The sequence below is a fragment of the Heptranchias perlo genome, chromosome 9 (assembly GCF_035084215.1).
Source record: "Heptranchias perlo isolate sHepPer1 chromosome 9, sHepPer1.hap1, whole genome shotgun sequence".
Taxonomy (NCBI): domain Eukaryota; kingdom Metazoa; phylum Chordata; class Chondrichthyes; order Hexanchiformes; family Hexanchidae; genus Heptranchias; species Heptranchias perlo.
In genome coordinates this window covers 73608301-73632696 of record NC_090333.1, presented here as the reverse complement: position 1 = coordinate 73632696, position 24396 = coordinate 73608301, and the positions used below count along the sequence as shown (strand labels likewise).

Sequence of the window (24396 nt, the reverse complement as noted above, 5' to 3'; positions counted from 1 at the left end):
CAAAACAGTGATGGACAAGAAATGTCCAATAGATGCACTATCTTTATAATAGAGATACAGGGGGTGAATCTCTATGGAGGTTCTCCTGCTTGTCTGGAGGAGCCGCAGAAGTCCCGGAATTGTTTATGCCATTTTCTCGGGGTATTTGCAGCTCTTCCAACAAAGTTACAGCAGATGAGCGGGAGAACCCCTGCTGAAATTCACCCCCTTAGACCTTATCTATCATGTACTAAAAGTAGGTGAACCAACTGAATCCTCTTTAAAATAATACTATGTATGCTTTTTCTTTGCTAAGTAATTGAACTTTCTAATGTCTAAAATAAGACTTTAAACAAATCTGTAGCCATTCAAGCAAAATCCTGCAGTGGGAGTCCACTGGAACGGCCGACCAATTTGGGGCTAGAGAAAGCAATGCAAAGAGAATGAGAGAGTGGGAAAGAAGCGGAGAGACAGTTGGTTGAGGTGATTTTTATTTTGTCCATGCACAATACCACAAAAGATCAATTGTAATATATTGTGTGCTACATGGTATAATGCTCCTGTTATTAAAAAAACAGCGTTTCCTCAAACTCACTGTAAGCAATGCCACAAAGATCTGCTAGTATTTTAAATTTCTTGGGGCAGTATTCAGGTTTTAAGCACATGAACGAATGGACACTGCTGAGACACAGTTAATGGATGGTTGTCTGACTCAATCATAACAGGTAGGCCTGAAGTGTTTCTCTTTATTTTGTTTTTTAAAAAAATGGGTTGGTGATTAGATTCCAGTTGTTAAAGAAGGGGGGAAATGGGGTGACAGATATTAATATTAAGGTATTGGAATGGTGTTCAGTGTAGCCTTGAGTTGTCTCCTTCCAGGTCAGGAAAACCAGGACTGGGTGGCAATCATCCAACCCTTAAATAGCTGTGGTAAAATTAAGTCGTTATTAATGCTGTGGATGCAAAATTGAAAATAGTGTACAGCGCAAAGGACTCTCACACTCACAGGGGCCGATTTTAGTATGAGGCTCATAATGGGCGGGCAGGGGACCTGCTAATTGTTACTGCCATGAGACTTAAGCCATTTTGAGGCCCGGGCCTCACTTACATGCAGCCAGGCAAGTTGTGAGCACCAAACTGGCTCTCTGAGGCAGCTTGCGAGATGTTTTGGATGGCAAACCGTCCGCTCCTACACAAAAAGCCGTCCGACAGTTGGAGCCTGTGGGGAGGGGGATGGTGAGCCTGGAGGGGTTGGGGATCTCGCATGGGCCGGCAGCTGAGTTTTTTTCTGGGGCCAGGAGAAGCACTCTTGCTCCTCCTGGGCCCACAAAAATAAATGTTGAAAATAAATTTGGTTGTGTTCTCAGAAGCCTCCAGCAGTCCCTTTAAGGACCGCCAGACAGGCCGCTCAACACCGATCCAAACGGACGGAGCGTGCACAGTCCACGTATTTGTACCTTAAATTGTAATTGGGATCCTATGTAAGTCAGAGGACGCCCAAGGTGGCAGAGGCCTGAACACCAGTGTAAGCGAGGCGGTAAGTGACGCGATGCCATTTTCAGACAACTAGCACCACATTTACAGCAGGCAATAGCGCTTAAAATTGGCCCTATATAATTTTACAGCACAGAAGTAGGGCATTTGGCCATTTTGCGGCTGTGCCAACTCTCTTAAAGAGCGATTCAATCAATCCCATTTCCCTGTCCATTCCCCATACCTTTTAATTTTTTTTTTGATTTCAAGTATTTATCCAACTCCCTATTAAAAGCTGTTGTGGATTCTACTTCCACCACAGTATAGGGTAGGGCATTCCACGTCCTCACAGTCCTGCATAAAGACATTTCTCCAAACCTCTCTAATTGTCCTTTTGATGGTGATTTAAATTTCTGCTCTTTAATTACCAACTCACTAAACAGTGGAAATAGTTTTTGCTGATTTACCTTATCAAAACCTCTTTCCGACCTTGAACACCTGGGTAGAATACAAGAATCAGCTGGTTGTCAGAGCAGAGATCCACATCTAAACTCCAACCTTTTTTAAAATTCTATTTTGATCATTGCTTCGAAAAACTTTAATCTCTTGATCCTCTTAAATCCAACTGCACCATCCTACATGCTCTTCGTCATTCCTACAGCTCAATGTGTTAACACCAAGACTTGACGTATTCTATCCAAAGCCACCTCATTCTTTTTCAGGACTGAAAAATGCTGAGTTTACTTTTCTCAATCTTCCCTTCCTGAACAATTTACATGCTCCAAAAACCGAAGCTCAGTGTCACCTCTTGATTAATCGCAATTTATTTTGTACTCTCTTCAACCATGCTGGTGCTCTACACTATAGGCCTTGCCCCTTCACCCAAGTTTATTGAATTTAATATATCTGGAAATGGATATTATTTCCAACAATCTTAAAGTAGCCTCCTATTTTTCTTTGTGAAGTTGGGGTGGTGTATGACTAAGGAAAGATATGCTAACACTACAGATATGTAGCGTCAAGCACTCCAAGTGTTAAAAATGTTGTCTACATAAGAACATAAGATAAGAAATAGGAGCAGGAGTAGGTCATATGGCCCCTCGAGTCTGCTCTGTCATTCAATAAGACGATGGCTGAACTTCGACCTCAACTCCACTTTCCTGCCCGATCCCCACATCCCTTGATCCCCCGAGAGTCCAAAAATCTATCAATCTCAGTCTTGAACATACTCAACAACTGAACAGCCACAGCCCTCTGGAGTAGAGAATTCCAAAGATTTGCAACCTTCCGAGTGAAGAAATTTCTCCTCATCTCAGTCTGAAATCACTGACCCCTTATCCTGCGACTATGCCCCCTAGTTCTAGACTCTCCAGCCATGGGAAACAATCTCTCAGCATCTACCCTGTCGAACTCCCTCAGAACCTTATATGTTTCAATGAGATCACCTCTCATTCTTCTAAACTCCAGAGAGTATAGGCCCATTCTACTCAATTCTACCTTGACCCAAGTGAAAGTCTACATTTATAAAGATTTCTTACACCCGATAACATTAGGGACTGTTACTCCATCAAAAAGCACTGTGGTTACAATTCATTAAAACATTGGGTCTAATCCAGTGATCTGAAATCTAATCTTTTCACCTACAACTCTGCAGGGCGGCTGTGACATTTACCAAGACTGCTCTCGGCTTCCTTCCCTTTACAAAGTACAGCATAACCTAATCAAGGAACGACACAGCTGTCACGAATTTTTCACCAGCTGCTCTACGTTGTAAGGAGAGGCTGTGTGAACTTTTTTTTTCAAATTTGCAAAACGTGGCTGACAAACAAGGGACTGTCGGCTTCATAAAGAGCATCTCTTGCTCCCATATAAAAATCAATCCTCATTTTGACCTGACTTGGTTGGATAACCATACTGACTCACAAAAGTCACGTCAGCAAGTAAACGAGAAAAAAATAACTTGTAACAGACCATATTGGAACATTTCCTCAGAAAAGTAGCTGTTTTTCCCCTTCTATTCCTCTAGTGGGGTGTAAGACGGATGATAAGTTTCCAATAATAAAGAAAATTAACAAGCAGACCCTTTCTATGATTGCTTATAAATCTACAGCCCTCCTGTTGACCAGGGTTTTAGTTGAAGTGCGTTTCTTAATTCTAATTTTTTTAAGGAGAAAAATCGCTTAATAGCCTGGAACATGAAGAACAGAAAGTAATTAATTTTTTAAATTAATTCCAATTTATTTTTGTCTATGTTTTTACCTTGCAAAATGTTTATTTGCTGAATTTTTTGATAGTTTTCACCACATGACATTATTAAGAGTTTAAACCGGGAACAATAACCAACTTGCAGCTAAAAATAAAACAACTCATTACTTTCAGTGTGAAGAACGGTATTGTACCTTAACTCTTAACTCCCTCAATGGGCAAGAGTGCATACAATTATCCGAACTCCTGCTGTGCCTAGCAGGGAAATTAAAATAACATGTAACCTTCATCCAGTTGAATAAATTGAAACTCCACGTAGTTACCCTGTGTAATCTGTACACTACTGAATAAACAGACGTTCGATACAGTTACACATTGGGTAACCCTTATATTGCTGAACAAATTGGAATTCCACATATTTACATGGTGCTTAACCCTTACTGTGTTGAGGGCAATTCAGCGATCTTGGCACTCAGGCCCGCTGGGCATCCACAAGACTCTGCGCTGACAGAGTGGGTAGCTGACGTCCCGGGTTATTATTAGAATACGCTTCCTTCATTCCTACAATTTTATGTATACAGGGAGCAAAATGATCAGCAGGGAGTGGGTTATCTGGAGAGCAGCTTTTGACTGCAGGAGGTCTACAAAGGGAATGTGAGCAGAACTGCCCCCTTTGATGATGAAGACAGCTTGGATATTAAAGTAGAAAAAGCAATGGGTCCTCATAACAGGCATCCTAGAAAGCTAAGGGAAATCAGAGAGGAAATAAAATAAGCCACAATCTTTTAAGCAATTTGGAATTGTATCTGAGACCTGGAGGATTGAAACACCTCTGTTCATTTTTTTTTTATTCGTTCACGGGATGTTGGCGTCACTGGCGAGGCCAGCATTTATTGCCCATCCCTAATTGCCCTCAAGAAGGTGGTGGTGAGCCGCCTTCTTGAACCGCTGCAGTCCGTGTGGTGAAGGTTCTCCCGCAATGCTGTTAGGATGGGAGTTCCAGGATTTTGACCCAGCGACAATGAAGGAACGGCGATATATTTCCAAGTCGGGATGGTGTGTGACTTGGAGGGGAATGTGCAGGTGGTGTTGTTCCCATGTGCCTGCTGCTCTTGTCCTTCTAGGTGGTAGAGGTCGCAGGTTTGGGAGGTGCTGTCGAAGAAGCCTTGGCGAGTTGCTGCAGTGCATCCTGTGGATGGTACACACTGCAGCCACAGTGCGCCGGTGGTGAAGGGAGTGCATGTTTAGGGTGGTGGATGGGGTGCCAATCAAGCGGGCTGCTTTATCTTGGATGGTGTCGAGCTTCTTGAGTGTTGTTGGAGCTGCACTCATCCAAGCAAGTGGAGAGTATTCCATCACACTCCTGACTTGTGCCTTGTAGATGGTGGAAAGGCTTTGGGGAGTCAGGAGGTGAGTCACTCGCCGCAGAATACCCAGCCTCTGACCTGCTCTCGTAGCTACAGTATTTATATGGCTGGTCCAGTTAAGTTTCTGGTCAATGGTGACCCCCAGGATGTTGATGGTGGGGGGGTTCGGCGATGGTAATGTCGTTGAATGTCAAGGGGAGGTGGTTAGACTCTCTCTTGTTGGAGATGGTCATTGCCTGGCACTTATCTGGCGCGAATGTTACTTGCCACTTATCAGCCCAAGCCTGGATGTTGTCCTGGTCTTGCTGCATGCGGGCTCAGACTGCTTCATTATTTGAGGGGTTGCGAATGGAACTGAACACTGTGCAGTCATCAGCGAACATCCCCATTTCTGACCTTATGATGAAGGGAAGGTCATTGATGAAGCAGCTGAAGATGGTTGGGCCAAGGACACTGCCCTGAGGAACTCCTGCAGCAACGTCCTGGGGCTGAGATGATTGGCCTCCAACAACCACTACCATCTTCCTTTGTGCTAGGTATGACTCCAGCCACTGGAGAGTTTTCCCCCTGATTCCCATTGACTTCAATTTTACTAGGGCTCCTTGGTGCCACACTCAGTCAAATGCTGCCTTGATGTCAAGGGCAGTCACTCTCACCTCACCTCTGGACTTCAGCTCTTTTGGACCAAGGCTGTAGTGAGGACTGGAGCCGAGTGGTCCTGGCGGAACCCAAATTGAGCATCGGTGAGCAGGTTATTGGTGAGTAAGTGCCGCTTGATAGCACTTTCGACGACACCTTCCATCACTTTGCTGATGATTGAGAGTAGACTGATCGGGCGGTAATTGGCCGGATTGGACATACCTGGGCAATTTTCCACATTGTCGGGTAGATGCCAGTGCTGTAGCTCTACTGGAACAGCTTGGCTAGAGGCACAGCTAGTTCTGGAGCACAAGTCTTCAGCACAACAGCCGGGATGTTGTCGGGGCCCATAGCCTTTGCTGTATCCAGTGCACTCAGCCGTTTCTTGATATCACGTGGAGTGAATCGAATTGGCCGAAGACTGGCTTCCGTGATGGTGGGGATATCGGGAGGAGGCTGAGATGGATCATCCACTCGGCACTTCTGGCTGAAGGTGGTTGCAAACGCTTCAGCCTTGTCTTTTGCACTCACGTGCTGGACTCCGCCATCATTGAGGATGGGGATGTTCATGCAGCCTCCTCCTCCCATTAGTTGTTTAATTGTCCACCACCATTCACGACTGGATGTGGCAGGACTGCAGAGCTTTGATCTGATCCGTTGGTTGTGGAATCGTTTAGCTCTGTCGATAGCATGTTGTTTCAGCTGTTTAGCATGCATGTAGTCCTGAGTTGTAGCTTCATCAGGTTGGCACCTCATTTTTAGGTATGCCTGGTGCTGCTCCTGGCATGCTCTTCTACACTCCTCATTGAACCAGGGTTGATCCCCTGGCTTGTTGGTAATGGTAGAGTGAGGAATATGCCGGGCCATGAGGTTACAGATTGTGCTGGAATACAATTCTGCTGCTGCTGATGGCCCACAGCGCCTCATGGATGCCCAGTTTTGAGCTGCTAGATCTGTTCTGAATCTATCCCATTTAGCACGGTGGTAGTGCCACGCAACACGTTGGATGGTGTCCTCAGTGCGAAGACGGGACTTCATCTCCATGAGGACTGTGTGGTGGTCACTCCTACCAATACTGTCATGGACAGATGCATTTGCGACAGGTGGATTGGTGAGGACGAGGTCAAGTCAGTTTTTCCCTCGTGTTGGTTCGCTCACCACCTGCCGCAGGCCCATTCTGGCAGCTATTTCCTTCAGGACTCGGCCAGCTCGGTCAGTAAGTGGTGCTACCGAGCCACTCTTGGTGATGGACATTGAAGTCCCCCACCCAGAGTACATTTTGTGCCCTTGCTACCCTCAGTGCTTCCTCCAAGTGGTGCTCAACATGGAGGAGGACTGATTCATCAGCTGATGGAGGACGGTAGGTGGTAATCAGCAGGAGGTTTCCTTGCCCATGTTTGACCTGATGCCATGAGATTTCATGGGGTCCAGAGTCAATGTTGAGGACTCCCAGGACCACTCCCTCCTGACTGTATATCACTGTACCACCACCTCTGGTGGGTCTGTCCTGGCGCTGGGACAGGACATACCCAGGGATGGTGATGGAAGAGTCTGGGACATTGGCTGAAAGATATGATTCTGTGAGTATGGCTATGTCAGGCTGTTGCTTGACTAGTCTGTGGGACAGCTCTCCCAATTTTGGCGCAAGTCCCCAGATGTTAGTGAGGAGTACCTTGCAGGGTCGACTGGGCTTGGTTTGCCGTTGTCGTGTCCGGTGCCTAGTGGTTCCGATGCCGGGTGGTCCGTCCGGTTTTATTCTTATTATGACTTTTCGTAGCGAGATTTTACAACGGAGTGGCTTGCTAGGCCATTTCAGAGGGCAATTAAGAATCAACCACATTGCTGTGAGTCTGGAGTCACATGTAGGCCAGACCGGGTAAGGACGGCAGGTTTCCTTCCCTGAAGGGCATTAGTGAACCAGATGGGTTTTTACGACAATCCGGTAGTTTCATGGCCATCATTACTGATGCTAGTATTTTAATTCCAGATTTTGATTTAATTAATTGAATTTTAATTGATTGAATTTAAATTCACCAGCTGCCGTGGCGGGATTTGAACTCATGACTCTGGATTTTAGTCCAGGCCTCTGGATTACTAGTCCAGTAACATAACCACTATGCTACCGTACCCACATAAATGGAAAAAAGCTAAAACTGAGTAACTATAGACCAACCAGCCTAAAATCAGTAATGGGCAAGATTCTGGAGGCCAGAATATGGGATAGAATCAATCCTCATTTGTAAATTTATGGGTTAATTAAGGACAATCAGCATGAACTTGTAAAAGGCAAGTCGTGTCTGACAAATATAACAGAATTTTTTGAGGAAGTAAGAGTGTCTAGATAAAGGAAATGCAGTGAGTTTTGTGTATATGGATAAGGTATCACATAAGAGACTTGTTGATAAAATTGAAGTGAACAATATTAAAGGGAATGTGGCAGCTCGAATAAGAAGTTAGCTGAAGAAAAGAGAACAGAGACTGATGGTCAATGGGTGAGTTGCAGACTGGAGGATGCAAACAACAGTGTCACCCAGGAATCGTTATGAGGGCCATTGCTCCTCTCCACTTTCTAAATGAACTGGACTCGGGTATAGGGTCATAATAGCAAAATTTGTAGATGGCACAAAAATCAGAAGTTTGGTTAACTGTTAGCAACTTCAGGATGACATGTTAGTCGATTGGACAGATTACTATTGAGTGAAATTTAATGCAGAGATATATGAGGAAGAATAAGGAGCGGAAATATACATTAAATTGTAAAACATGAAATGGAGTAGAGGGACAGAGAGACTTAGAGGGGACAATTTTAACCTAACTCATTGGGTGGAAAACCCATGGGATCGGATGGAACGTTGGTTTTACATCCAGCCCAATATAACAGTCGATTGATTTCAATTGAGAGTAAAATCGGATAGGGCGTAAAACAAGCATTGCACCTGATCCCATCAGTTTCCCGATGTGTGGGTTAGGTTAAAATTGCCCCCAGAAGTTCAAATCTTTAAAAGTGGGAAGACAAATTGATCAAGCTGTAAAAAAAGGATATGGGATTCTAGGTTTTATAACATCAACTTGCATTTATGTCATGCCTTTAATGTAGAAAAACAGCTTATGGCACTTCATAGATGCTAATTAAAAATTGGTTGCCAAGCCAAAGAAGGAGATATTAAGAGGGGTAAAGAAAAGCTTATCAGAGAGGTGGGTTTTAAGGATGGTCTTAAAGGAGGAGAGGGATGAGTTTAGAGAGAGAATTCTAGAGCATTGAGCCTAGGTGCTTGAAGGCATAAATAGAGGCATTGAGTAAAAGAACAAAGAGGTAATGCTACATCTATAAAAATCATTGAATAGGCTGTGGTCATAATATTGTGCCCAGTTTTGAGCACCTTAAGGCCATCAAGGCCATGGAGATGATACCAGGGATGAGAGATTTTACTTGTGAGGAGAGACTAGAGAAACAGGCACTTTTCACTAAAATAAGATTAAAAGGAGATCTGATAGAAGTGTTCAAAATTATACAGGATTTTGATAAGGTAAATAGGGAAAAACTATTTCCACAGGTTGGTGAATTGGTTATCTTGTCTGAGATGTTGTCGAAGAAGTTAAAGAGGTTTGTCATTTGGATTGTCTCCTAAATCTATGCTGTCTGATTCTTATTAAGTCATTGCTGTACAGGCGTTCCCCCAGCATGCCTTTAAGAATTGTTTCCATTATTTTACCTATTGCTTGTATTTGGCTAATGGCCAATAATTGAGGAATTTAAGCACTATGTTTGCTTGCTTCCAATTCTGTGGTATCTCAATGATGCCAATAATTTCCTCATGTTGATGGTCAGTGCCCACAAATTTTCTCTCCAGTTTACTTTGGCAGCCAAGGATATGTGCCATCTGGCCATGGGAATTCGTTAGTCTCAAGTACTTTTAACTTACCAAGTACTTCAGTCACACTGATTTCAAAATTCTCAGGATACTGGCTAATTTGAAGAGCAAGTATTATGCTCATTAATGAATCCTTTCAGAAAATGTTCATTTAATATTTCAACTAATTTAAATTCTACAAGTTCATTTCTACTTCTACATTTTAGAGTTCCAATTTCCTCTTTAACTACTACTTTACTGCATTGCAACTGGAAGAATAATGTAATATATTTTGTTTTAGCACCCTAACACCTCATTTTACCTATTTTAGCAAAGTCATAAATTCCTCTCATAGTTCTCCCCATTTTAATTCTGTTTTCATCCATTTTGGGAAACACTTGATAACAATTTCTAGGGTATATACTTTCCTTGCATATTTAACATGATAGTAATGTGCAAGGGTTAATAAGCAAGCTAAAATAGCTAGCATTATGTAGATGGTTAGGTAACAGTAGTAGTAAGGATTAATTGGGATTAAATCATTCTCCAGACACAGAGAGATACATAACACAGCAGTTAGGTATGGGATCGTGTGAGAATGGAACATTAATTAAAACAGAAAATGCTGGAAAAGCTCAGCAAGTGAGGCAGCATTGTCGAAAGATCTTCAACCTGAAACGTTAACTGTTTCTTTCTCCACAGAAGCTTCCTCACTTGCTGGGCATTGCCAGCATTTTCTGTTTTTATTTCAGATTTCCAACATCCGCAGTATTTTGCTTTCGATGGAACGTTAATTGCTGGACTAGTGCCAAGGCATCTGGAAATCAGGAGGGGAGTGTGAAAGGAGAATAAGACTCTCTGTAATAAATATCTAAAGGAGAAAAGGAAGTGAAGGCCAACAAGGACAGGCACAGGCACAGTCACTCGTGTGGGGAAGGTCCAAAGAACAGTAAACAGATAGTAGTACAAATGAGCAAGTGCGGGAAGGGGAGACAATCCATGCTGATGCGATGACGTAGTATCTATGCATTAATCGCACATAGTAGAAACGCGCTTACATATTAACCCTACTTATTTATGTGATTAACCTTATAAAGCTACTGCATGGAGCTACAGTGAGCAGCCTTGAGGACCCATTTACGACCCCCAATGAGTTCTCTGTTTGAGAGTTTTTTGGGTACCAATCTCATGAGAATTGCATGTAATGGGTTTTATTAGTGTGTTTATTAATACAGATTATTAATCAGATGGCTCCCTATCTCTTGAGTCCACATGCCTGTAGTATAAGGGAAGGATAAGGATTATCCTAACCCCAACATTATGTAGTTCATTTTTTTCTCTTTTTTTTTAACCTGGTTAGTCTTTCCGCTTTTCTCTGCACGATTGATTATTGTGATGAACTAATCTTTGCTTTGTGTCATGAATAGGGACTCACAGTGAGACGTAAGTTTCACAACAGAACAAAGTATTTTATCAGGTGTGCAGTATACATGTATACATGGGTTGACACCGAGTGACACAAAAGTTTCTCAGTACCAGGCACGAATGAGCTATTCATTTCTACCTTGTGTGTACTGTACTGAGATTTTTGGACTCTAAGGGAATCGAGGGATATGAGGATCGGGCAGGAAAGTGGAGTTAAGGTCGAAGATCAGCCATGATCTTTTTGAATGGCAGAGCAGGCTTGAGGGGTCGTATGGCCTATTCCAGCTCCTATTTCAATGTTCTTATGTATATATATATATATATACAGGACCTGACACTGGTACACAAAAGGCGTACAGTACCACACAGGAGTGAATCATTCACTTTAATCTGGTATGCACTGTACATATTCAGGACCTGACACTGGTGCATATATAAGGTATGGCGGAATTTTTCTTGAACACAACTAAGTGGCTTTAAAGGCCTATTCAGAGGGCAATAACTTGAGCATTAAGATTCAACCACATAGTCTAGAATCACATGTAGGCCAGACTGGGTAAGGGATGGCAGTTTTCCTTCCTGAAGGACATTAAGGAAACAGTTGGGTTTTTACGACAATCCAGCAGTTTTCATTGTTATTCTTTCCTGAAGCTAGCCCACAAATTACCAGATTTATTTAATGCAGTTTCACGCTTGCCATGGTGGGAACCATTATCCTTAATCTGATGTGTTCTTCACTAAGCCAGTACTTCACAGGTTAATAGTCTAAATCCCACTTTAAATATTAAGTCAGGGTGATACTTATCAAATCTGAACCACTTTCGAAGAAGCTGGTTAGTAAGTCATATAAATGCAAGTTGTTGTTGTATTAGAAATACAGAAAGTGAACTGAGAATAAAGACTGCCAGCTGATATCATGAAATACTTAATATCTATTGTCATTGTGCATCAGTTCCATTCAGCACCTCAGATTTATTTTTTCTTCACACTTTACTTCTCCAGTGCACGGAGTAAATCAGCACAGGAATGCTGGAGACTCACCCGCAGAACATCACGATGTTGTAGAGCAAGGGGTTATCTGGTAGAGGCATGGTCTGCTGCAGGCACAGTTGCTCACAACCGCCATTCATTCCATCTGAACAGTCAATGCCAATGTGTCGGTCATAGCAGCCAGAACCATCCTTCATCGGACTGAGTCCCAGGGGGCACTGCAGGGAAAACAATGGGGCAAAAATTGTTACAGAATGAACAAATGATGACCCACTGGGTGAGTAATAAAACAAAAATGATCGGATTGAAAAATGTGCCCATTGTAGGCAAGCAATTTTGATAAGCAGGCAGTCTGTGCAGTATTGCTCCTTCGACCATAGTAACAGTGCACCAAAATAACACATTTCCAATAACACATTTTAACACATTCATTTATGTACTCTGAGTAGGGATACTGAGGAATAGGTTCAAGCCTAGGGGTTTATACATATAGAACAATGAACTTCCAGGAGCGAGTTATAGGCTGGAATCTAATCAAAGGGTATAGATGGTTTATCAATATATTACTAAAAATCTTGCATTAGGTGCATACTTCCTGACAATAAACCTTATTTCCTGTTGCCATGATCTTTTGTAATCTTTAAATCTACATTTACAATGTAAAACAGTATGTAAACATTTGAAATGTCTACGCTTGTTGTCACAGTGTAGTTTCAGGCTCCAGCTACTGGATGGTGCAGTCATGTCTCCCCATTCCATCTTCGAACTCCCGGGCTCTTTGGCCTCCCCAGCCTCCGGCCCCATTCCTTAATCCACTCCTGCCTTCGCCCTGGGTCTTGGCTTTTTCTTTAAATTTTTAACATCTATGGTAAGGCACATTTTCTGCTTCCAACTCCTCTGTTAACAATGTTCTGTTGTCCTTTCCACCTCTGGCTACATTTGTCTCGGTTCCATGCTCTGGCATTATTCCCCTTTAAAGTACTTTCTACTCATAATGTCTGAGCTTTTTGGGTTATGAGTCCATTTACCTTCAGCCCCGCTGCCATCCACCTCTGGCAGTTTTGGCTGTCAATCCCTCTTCTTCCGGGCTGCTTAGGCAGATAAATGGAAATGAGGTACAGATAAGCCATGGTCTAATTGAATGGCTCAAGACCCTTTGTCAGAACTCTGATGAAAGGTCTTTGACCTGAAACGTTAACTCTATTTCTTTCTCCACAGATGCTGCCTCACATATTCTTCCCTTAGCTATTCCCTGCTGCTGGGCTTGATCAAACAATCATGTAAAATTGATCTCTAAGTTTTACCTGGATCCAACACATTTAAAGCTTTATTTTTAATTTTTAAATTCTACTTTTGGCCTCCGCCAGGAACAACCTTTTAAGCGTTGTCATTGGCCAGGCGTAGCAAAAAGACCCCTGGAACCAGTGTTTATATGAACACAATTAAACAAAGACTAACTGAGCACATTACCTGCATCGAGCTTGCTCTATCCAGTTAAATATAATAAAAATATAGAATGGCAGTTTCTGATCAGAAATCACCCCTCCAAAAGATGTTTAAAAATGTATGGTTATTTACAAACAGACTGGACACTACAATTTCTGAACACGCTTTGTAATATTCCAAAATACAGGTTTGCCTAATTTCCCAGGACTCATCGCGAATGGGGCCGCTACTGTTGCCTGTGTAAAGTGTGAGAAGAGGTCTGTTGAAGTCTCAGCCTGTAGATAGTACCATGAGAGTCTTGTATCTCACGGATGGGCACACCAATGCTGTGAGTAAGACACAGAGGAGCTGTTACCTCAGAGTGAAGGACCGTCGATGGCCAGCTGAATCAATCTGGTCTCAGCCTGGCGGAGGCCTGGAAGAAACTATCTCGCTCTTAGGGGGCAAGTGCTTTTGGAACATGGTGCCAGCTAAGTTCGGAAGGGAAGGGTTGTAGGTGAGAGGATTGCATGAGAGGAGATTTGCACCAGTGTGGTTATGCCCCTAAAGCTAACTGAGATGCTCACACTGTTCTTGTATAAAATAATGGAGCCCTGGGAGTGGGTTGCAGGCTGGAATCTAATTGAGATGTTCACATGATTTTTTATATATGGAATAATGGACACCTGGCAATGAGTTGCAGGCCAGAATCTAATCTAATCAGAATAATCACAAGCTGCAAGAGTGAATCTCAAGTAATTCAAATAGAAAATAGATTTTTGCATTACAGTCACTCCCTATTCATATTTATGTACATCATGAATTTGCTGTGGTGACTTATTCAGTTTTGGGTTGTTGTGGCATTGGCAGCTTTCAATCATGGACTGTGACAATATTACTGGAAGTCTATCAAGAATAATTTACTGAGTGTAGGAGTTATTTATTTAAATGTTGCCACGGCAAAAGAAACAAATCAGATAATGAAAAATGAATGTACATCAAGTGAAGAAAACACTACAGTCTTCCGTGTTGCCTAGGCAACGTTGCAAATCTGTTCTACTTAATGCGTTGAAAAATATATTATCAATGATTATTTAATAGATTTGAAATTAGCATCATATACAGAATTTGTTGAACCAGTGATGGTATCGGTGCTCTGAGGAGATAAGCATTTGTCAAAGTTTTTTCAAGCTTGTCATCATTCCTGTACAAGTCCCAGTCTCCCTCCATTACTCCCACTCTGTCTCTACAGTCCTCCCATTGTAGCAACCTCTATCTGCCTTTGCATGCCCTCCACAGTAGCATCAGTCTGACCCTGCGTCACTCCTGCATTCCAAGTGCTTTCCCCATTGATGTGACAGTAATGTCTTATCAATGCAGCTTCATCTTTGAGCTGTTTCAAAAGTAAATGATCATTGAAAAGCCCAGCCCTATACAAAAATCATCAGGGCACTCAAATCATTTCACCAGTCACTTTTTTTAAATACACAGTTTAAATGCTACATATACAAAAAATATGTGGACAAAAAAGTAACAAAATATTCCTGATTAGGAAGAGACAAAATGATAGGGTAAAAACTAAATGGCTGTAGGATGCAACACAAGAAAGGGATATGTAGGTATTACTGGTTGGCTCAATGAAACCAACTGTGCAGAGTATGACTGCAGTAAGGAACGCTAACTGAATCTTGGCGTGTATAGCCAAAGGGATCGAGGACAAATCCCGGGAGGTGATAATGGTGGTAAAATTGGATTCTGGTGATAGCACAAAACAGGTGATAGCGAATCAGGAGCCGGAATTATAACCCGCCCGATTTTCTTTTTCAGTCAGAAAGAAGATCAAGCGGGGTGTAAAACGGGCTGCTGATTCGTTATCACCTGTTTTGCGCTATTGCCGAAGACCAATTTCACCCCCAAAGAGTCTGTTCAAGGCACTGGTACAGTCACATCTGCAGTTGCAGTGTTACAGCAGGAATATCCAAACATTGGAGGCATTGGGCAACCAAACTGATACCTAGCTTAATGCATCTGAGCTGTGAGGAGAGGTTGAAGAGCGTGAGGTTGCTTACCCTAGAAGAGATAAGGCTCAAGGAAAATGAGTATTCAAGATTCTTAAGGGATTTTCTGTTCGAGATTGCCATTAACTTTAGAGTTTGGGGACATGGGCAGAAGCCCAGAAATGTGCCCAGAGATTTTAGATTTAACTACTTTACCGGTGAATGTATGGAAGGGACTGTTCAGGGAGGCAGCGATTAGGCACCTGCCTGCCTTTTGTGGGAGCCTCATCCATGGCCTGAATTCTGCACTTTAAAATTTAAAGGAGCAGGAAAGGGGTCGGGTTGCCCTCCACCCCCAGCCCCCACCTTCGACCCTCACCCGCCTGTCAGGGGGTGTTAAAATCGACGTTCATGTAGCTGAGCCTGATCTGACCACTTGATCACCAGTTTCAGTTCTAAGGCCATCCATCTCTATGCATTTGCAGAACCAGGGTTAGGGTGCTCTCAGATGCAGCTAGTCACGTCACAAAATATTAAAAACAAATATTAAAGGTGTTATGCTACAGGTAAATGAAAACAAGCTGCAGTGCCACTTTCCATGTTGCTTTCTGTTCGAGGACAATTACAATTTAACATTATTGAATTGTCCAATATTAAAAACATTGACTGCCTGAGAACTTTCTATACTTGGCTCCATTCTGGGCGATAGTTATTCTGCACTTGGTTTGTAATTCAAATAGTATGAGATTATCTTCATGAATTGATGTCAGGATTCCTGCTTTACCGTGCTTTGGGCAACTTCAAAGTCAAAATATGATAGATACACTGCTTTGCATTGATGCAAACTGAGAAGTATGACTGGCCAATAATAATCAAAATATTAATTTCAGCAGTCTACCTTTCACCAGTTATGCTACTCTCATCTCCTTTTTGATTTTTTTTTGGTCTAACACTCAATATTTTCACTTTGGCTGAGGCTCAAAAGGGGGCATGCCCAAGTGTGAGTCTCCAATGTCTTCTCAGCAAAGCACCATCCCACACAGTGAGAGCTACCATGCCGCACAACTCACTTACGACATCACTGATAGATGGCAAAGATCATGTCAATTCCGCTGTGTTGCTCCTCACTGCATTAAGACACTGTGCAGTTTCACACTCTAACTCATTCTTTCCGAGGCCCACAAAGTGCGTTAACTCCCTCAGTTTTCTTTTCCTCCGACAACCCACGAGTGTTTAAAATCCAAACCTGGTCACGTCATCAGTACCTCTTGATTTACTTCATCTTCAATCTTATGTTTTTGAGCTTTGTTGGTGCAATGTTCTATAGATCTTGGCTTTTTAGCTAAGTTTCTCAAAAATAAATTTTGTGGAATTCATCAGGCAGTAGGAATGTATTTCACGATCACGTGACCAAGGTCAATGTTAAGGCAGATACTGATGACTGCACACTGAACATTATGGAGGAAAAATTGGATAAGGGTCCATTCTGGGCGATGGTAGCGCATCGCCCAATGGACCCTATGCAGGCAGCATGCGAACTTCGTGCTGCCTGATACTTACCATGAAATCTCTGTGCAGCAAGCGCAGCCCTCACTGCTAAGAGGCTGCACGGAGAATGAGGAAGTTGGAAATGGGGCGTGGACAGCGCACGTCATCAGCAGCCTGCACTACTTAAAGGTGCAGGCACATTTCCAATGGCAGATACACAGCCAAGTAGGAGAAGGGAGAATGGCATCACGAGTAGCTGCACCAGCAAGACAGCGGGCACCAAGATTCTCCGACGATGCTCTGGAGGCCCTGGTGGAAGGTGTGGACCAAAGGAGGGCAGGCATGTAGCCGCAGGGTGGCCGGAGACCGTCGAGACTACAGTTGTGTAGGCACTGGCAGGCTGTGGTACAGGAGGTGAATGCCAGGAGCATTGCACCACGCACGTGGGTGCAGTGCCGCAAGAAATTTAATGATTTCACACGAGTGGTCAAGGTGAGTGAATGCAAGTGTCAATTGGCACATTCTACCAACTGTACCAATACTCCATGTATGACACCTCCCGTCACCCACCCACCCACCAACAAACACTGCCCATCCATACACAATGCTGTATCTCACCCGCACATTGCACACACTTGCAAGCCACACAACCACTACTCAAGTCACACAAACTGGCAGCTATTCGACCATGACAGGCACATCACCCATACACCTTGCAGGACACTCACTGACACACTGTCCTCTGTCTTGCAGGAGAAGGTGGCATATTACACCCGCCAGCAGGAGGGACCTGAGGCTGGACGGGCACATCTACACGTCCTCACCGCCCCAGAGGAGACGGTGCTGCGGATCATTGGGCGAGCCGTCGCTGCAGCCGTTGCAACATGCCGCGCTGGAGGTCCTGGTCAAGGGGGTCACTGCAAATCTAATGATACTTGTCCTTTTCCACATCTCCCTCCTCCCATAATCTTTTCTGACTCATGTACTGCACATGCTGCCAGCACACACCTCTTACTTACTCCTCTCCCCACTCCACAACTCAACCTGTTTCCCTTTGTCATTGCAGATACCCAAGAACACCTGGCAGCACCCGAGGAGGAGGAGGAGGAGGAGGAGGAGGAGGACACTGAAGCCACACCGTCACTCAAACTGACACTTGCTTCCACCAGCTCAGAGGCTGACACTGTGCGTCCTTTAGAGGTTAGGTTAGAGGAGGGATCTGCATGTGGTGAGACACCGAGCACAAGTGCGCAGGAGCCGGGACGGAGTGAACGGATACCACAGGAGCCAACTCGCCGGAGGGCGAGGTCACTCACTAGTTCTGCTGCAGAGGAGTCAGATGAGGACGTCGACAGGCCAGGCACAGAGGACGGCTGATGGGCGTACACCAACAAATGCTTGGGGCACTGGAAAGCCTGCCCATAATAAGAAGGGGCATGGAGGAGTCCAGCTCCAACTTGGCGCAGCGCTTTGCGCAGAGCTTGAAGCCCATCCTTTCCAACATGGAACGGGTGGTCACCTCCATCAGTGCACCTGTGGAACCCACCATGACGCAGCGTCTGATGACTGATGTTGTGCACGGTGTCTCAGCACAATCATCTGCCATCCAAGGTCTGACTGCTGCATTTGCAGCTTATACTGCTGCCTTGGAAGCTCAGACTGCTGCTATCGTGGGTCTGGGGACCACTGTGGAACGGGGCTCCCAGGGCATCACAGCACTCCAGCAATCCGTTCTCCAGCCGATCACCAGGAGTGCTGAGGCACCGCCCCGGGAGAGTGGCAGTGGCGCCATGGCAGTCGGACCTGCTGTCCTCTCTCAGGATGACAGCCTTCCTGCTCCTACCCCGACCACTCCGCCAGTGCCCCTGTTGTTGCCTCTCGGCCAGCTAGGCCAGCCTGCTGCAGCCCATGCTGAGATGGTACGGTCTGAAGCCAGGCCCTCCAGGCCCAGAGCTGCTCGAGGTCGTCCTCCAAGGCCGTCTGGACATTCCTCCATTGAAGGCCAGCAGCCTTCCACCACCCATGCTCCAGCCACTCGGGAAGCACCTCGTAGGAGCACTAGGATAGGTAAAGGTACACAAACAACAGGCACGAAGGGAATGCACAAGGGTGAATAGTTCTGTTTGCATATTTTCATTTATTAATCCATGAATGAGAGTTTGATTTTGCATTTGGTACTGGTTTTTATTCATGCAATGAGCTGAGAGGGAAGCCAATGAGTAATCTGATGGAGGGTGATTTGATTGTCTTGTGGGAGGGGAAAGGTGGGGAATGTAGGAGTGTTGATGAGTTGGGGGATGTAATTCCAATTATTGATAGCGGGCACGGATCAGGAGAGCAGGCACAGCCCTTGCAGACAAGGCGTGTGGTTCCTGGTGCAACCTTGCATCTTCCTCCACCTGCTCTTCCAGCTCCACCCCCTCCTCCTGCTCATCCTCAGCCTCTTCCTCCTCCTGCTCCTCAGCCTCTTCCTCCTCAGCCTCTTCCTCCTCCACCTCTGGCTCAGGATCTTCTGCAGTCATTGGTGGCAAAGGCTGGTCCCTCACGATGGCGAGGTTGTGCAGCATGCAACAGACCACCACGAATCTGCCCATCCGTTCAGGGGAGTGCTGCAGTGCTCCTCAGACCGGTCGAGGCAGTGGAAGCGTTGTTTGAGGAGGCCTATGGTGTGCTCCACAATGTTGTGTGTGGCAGCATGGCTCTCATTATAGGCCTGCTGTGCACGTGTGCATGGATTCCTGACCGGTGTCATGAGCCATGTCGTGAGGGGATAACCCTTGTCGCCCAGTAGCCAGCCTTTGACTTGCCGAGTCGGATGAAAGATAGCTGGCACGTTGGACTGCCGCATGACGAAGGCGTCGTGACTGCTCCCAGGGTAGTGGGCATCGACCTCCAAGATGCGATGTGTGTGGTCGTACACCAGGTGCATGTTGAGGGAGTGGAAGCCCTTTTGGTTGACGAACTCAGCCGAGTTGATGTACAGGGCATTCAGGGCAATATGTGTGCAGTCCATGGCACCCTGCACCATGGGGAAGCCAGTGATGCAGGCGAACCCCCGTGCCCGCTCGTTCTGATTGTCTCTGTCGAGAGGGAAGGTGATGAACCTGTTCCTCATGTGGTACAGTGCGTCTGTGACCTCCCTTATGCAGCAGTGCACTGCATACTGCGAGATGTTGCACATGTCGCCAGCAAAGGCCTGAAATGCTCCTGAACCGTAGAAATTCAGTGCCACGGTGACCTTCACGGCCACAGGCAATGCTGTCCTCGCCCTGCCCTGAGGCTGCAGTTGTGGCCGCACCAGTTGACAGATCTCGGTGACGGCTTCCTTGGTGAACCTCAGGCATCGGATGCAATCCTCCTCGGTCATGTTGAGGTAAGAGAATTGATCCCTGAAGGCCCTCATTGGGTAGGGCCTCCTGCTCAGTGCCCTGCGCCTCCTCGCAGCTTGACCTGCTGGGCTTAACCTTTCTACAAGCTCCCAGTCATGCTCAGTGCCCAACAGGAGCCCTAGCAGACCGCCTGTGGTTGGTAGGAATGTTGTTCCACCAGGGTTGTAACTTTCCGACCCGTAAGTCAATACCTGCCAAAGCACTCTCAAAAGAAGTGTAGGAACTCTCAATAAGAATATGGAGGTTCAAAAAACACTTCCTACTCCTCCAGCAGCCAGAAGCAATAATCCAGCAACTAACCTTCAACACCTGCATGGCCCTTTAAATAGTGCTGTAAGAAACGTTTAGATGGTCAGGGATAAGACGGTGCGTTGAGTTGAGCGTTAAGGTCCAAAATTGTGTGTATCACTTTAAATCAGCGTTGCACACTGATTGCAGCCATTTTCTTCCTACTTTATATGCTTCCAGCATTTGGGATTAGCGCATGTGCTAACTCCTATACCAAGATGGCGTCTGGCGCATGTCAGGCAGCAAACGTGTGTGCGCATCCAAGACGTCATCTTGGATGTCGGAGAGGCCGTGTAGCACCGAAACAACCCGCACCACACAGCCCAATTTAGCGCCCTATGTTTACGCATCTTGCGCATTCCCATTTCCTTCACTGCACCATTGGCGACCGTGCCTTCAGGTGTCTAGGTCCTAAGCTCTGGAATTCCCTCCCTAAACCTCTCTGCCTCTCTATCCTCCTTTAAGACGCTCCTTAAAACCTACCTCTTTGACCAAGCTTTTGGTCATCTCATGATGTGGCCCAGTGTCAAATTTTGTATGATGAACCCTGTGAAGAGCCTTGGGATGTTTTATTACGTTAAAAGCGTTATGTAAATGTTGTTTTTAAAAACAGGAAGCCGTGCTGAAGGATTAATTGACACGGTGTTTGAAATGACAACGTGCTTTGCAGGGTCTGGTTTTGGCTCTCTTACTTTATTGCCAGTTCTCTTAAAAAAAAATTGTTCAACTGGAGCCACGAGCTTGAGACTAACATTCAACCAAGCAACAAAAAATAAAATCAGTATGAGAGATTGGACGGGCTGAACTATCGCATGTGTTCGGATTTTAGGGGGGAATGTTTGATCTACATTAGGACATTATAGGGGTCTAAGGTCCAGCACTTCCAGTGGGGCATCGTGAGAGTCGAGCTCATGATCGTGTGCCACAGGGAATCCCGAGCACCCAGCTCGTGATTTCATGCCCCGAGAAATTGTGAGTCCTCAGCCAGTGATTTCCCATGCTTCCTGGAAGCTCCGAGATCCTTGCGCTCCGTCAATTCTGGCCTCTTACCCATCCCCGATTTACGTGGCGGTCGTGCCTTCAACTGTCTAGGCCCTAAGCTCTGGAATTCCTTCTGAACCAACAACAGAACAATGGTTAGCCTCATCTGGAGACCAGTGCATCTAATTATCAAATTGCCTGCCCTGGATCTAGTCCTCAAGAGTTGATGCGAGATCTCTAGAGAGCTGTGCTAACATAGTCCCACCTATTGACTCGGTGGTTTCAGTGTTCTAAGTAAAAAGTTCAGGAAGCTGTTACACATCCCTGTGACATTGGCTGTTTGTAAATATTTAAACATTTTATGGGGATTTAATTGGATTAACTGCAAGGGCAGACAAACTGAATGAAAGTCAACCTAAAAATGGCCTGAGACTTGCAGTATTGAAATTAAATTGAAAAGTGGAATGCCCATCTTGCCCTGAGCTTTCAATTGGAATCTTCCTGGCAAGGAAGTGTTGGCACACATGGGCTAGGCCATCATTATGGTGAGGTTCTGACCTCAAAACTCAAGACGACGTTAATAAACTTGTAGAATGGGTGTGTAAATGGCAAATGAATTTCAATGTGTGATAAGTGTGAGGTATTACATTTTGGTAAGAGAAATAAGAAGGTCACATACTCCTTGGAAAATAAGAGTCGAAATGGGGTAGAGGAGCAAAGGCAACTAGGGGAACAGCTACACATATTAAAAGTAGCAACGCAAGTTAAGAAGGCCATAAAAAATGCAAAACTAAGTACTGGGGTTCATTTCTAGATGAGTGGAATTGAAAAGAAGGGAGGTTATGTTAAACCTGAATAGAACCTTGGTGAGACCAAACTTGGAATACTGTGCACAGTTCTGGTCTCCATATTACAGAAAGGATGTAGGGGCACTGGAGAAGGTGCAAAAAAGATTTACAAGGATGATACCAGAACTGAGAGGTTATAACCATCAGGAAAGACTGAACAAGCTGGGGCTCTTTTCTCTAGAAAAGAGAAGGCTGATGGGTGACCTAATAGAGGTTGTTAAAGTTATGAAAGAATTTGATAGGCTCGACATAGAGAAAATGTTTCCACCTGTGGGGGAATTCAAAACTAGGGGCCATAAATATAAGATAGTCACTAATAAATCCAATAGGGAATTCAGGAGAAACTTCTTTACCAAGAGAGTGGTTAGAACTCGCTACCACAAGGAGTAGCTGAGACGAATAGCATAGATGTATTTAAGAGGAAGCTAGATAAGTACTTGAGGGAGAAAGGAATAGAAGGATATGCAGATACGGTGAGATGAAGTCGGGTGAGAGAAGGCTCGTGTGGAGCATAAACATTGGCATAGACCTATTGGGCTGAATGGCCTGTTACTGCGCTGTAAATTCTATGTAATTCTACACCCTTAATATAATAGAAAATGCAAAATAAAGATGTCAATTCACACACTACATTTTTGTCCCCGGAACCCGATTCTGAATCCAGCTCAGACAGATAGAGTGAAAGTCTCACATCTCTGCCAAATATAAGAGTTGGAACGAAAATAAGTTCAGGCAATCTCAATGCACTTTCCAGCTGATGTGAATTGACAGCATAAGTATATCCATAATTTAGCACAAATTACTAAACTGGCAATTTTACACAGATGGGTGTTAAAAATGGAAACATCACACTGTTGCAAGAATCACTAAGATTGGGCTAAGGCACATGTTTGATGCAGAGTACCTGCACTAAACACATGCCCTCTCTGACCTGACCAGGTAATATTTGATGGTAACAATAGATGCAGAAAGTGGGAAAATGTCCCATTCTTCACCCGGACAAATACCTAATTCTCTCAAGATAACCCAGAAAGTAGTTGCATTAAAAATAACTCAGAAAATACTAGTAGCAGGTAAAGCAATGTACCCAGTATGCAATCAGTAGTACAATACACTCTGCTGGTCAAGACTTGACAGCTTACACAGTTAGGCTAGGCGTTACTGCGCACACTATAGTATAGGCAGCATTCATTATGCAGTAAAAATAACACAGTGTATTCTGAATTGTTTTATACCAGTACACAGGATCAAAGAAGGTATTATATTCCTTGCTCTGTGGAAAACTTATCCCAAGTCTACATGACGTCTGTACTCCTCGCGATTGCACACTTAATCTTTGCAGAAAACAAATCCCAAGACTACTGCAAGCACACCATTTTGCTGAGAATATTTTACACAGGCAACGTCGCAGTACTGAAATCTGGGAGGGGGAGAAACAGAGAGTTGTAAGCAGACCTACTCCGAATATTCCTCTCAATTTCAGCACACTACCTACCACTGGGCACACTAGCATTCAGACGCCGACCAGAGTGTGGTCATTATGGCAGTGTGGCTTTTAATCAATTTTTTAATCAAACTGTGTATTAAAATAAATAATGCAGCACACTTTGTCATGGCAACAATCCTCTTTTAATAATAGATGAAAATATTCCTGTGTCTCTTTTACTGCAGTTTCTTCATAAAACTCAATAAAAAATATCATCGCATTCTTTTTATTGTTTTCAACGCTCACTAATTTTCTACCACCACTCCGCCCCGGCCCCCCACCACAATTCTCTCCTGAAGCTATTGAACCCTTGCTGGATTCACAGGCAAGGGCCACTCTGCAAGTCTTGACAGCGGTGGGTTCATCAACCACAAGTGGCATCACATCTTCACTGAATATCAACACACAATCAGGAATCAATCAAATCAATAACGTCTAGGAAGCCCAGGTGATTTTTGGTGACTCAGAGAAGGAAAGAAATAACGTGCATTTATATACCACTTTTCACATCCTCAGGATGTCCTATAGCACTTCACAGCCAATGAACTGCTTTTTAAGTACAGTT

The 24396-nt window shown here is 44.5% G+C and overlaps 1 protein-coding gene across 1 annotated transcript in view; it reads right to left on the bottom strand.

Moving 5' to 3' along the window:
• The window catches only part of astn1 (astrotactin 1), a 2273142-nt gene that overhangs the window by 814524 nt on the left and 1434222 nt on the right, over nucleotides 1–24396 (bottom strand). The window contains exon 12 of the mRNA XM_067989612.1: nucleotides 11981–12147. Coding sequence (XP_067845713.1) covers nucleotides 11981–12147 — 167 coding nt within the window. The remainder of the gene's footprint in view (nucleotides 1–11980; nucleotides 12148–24396) is intronic.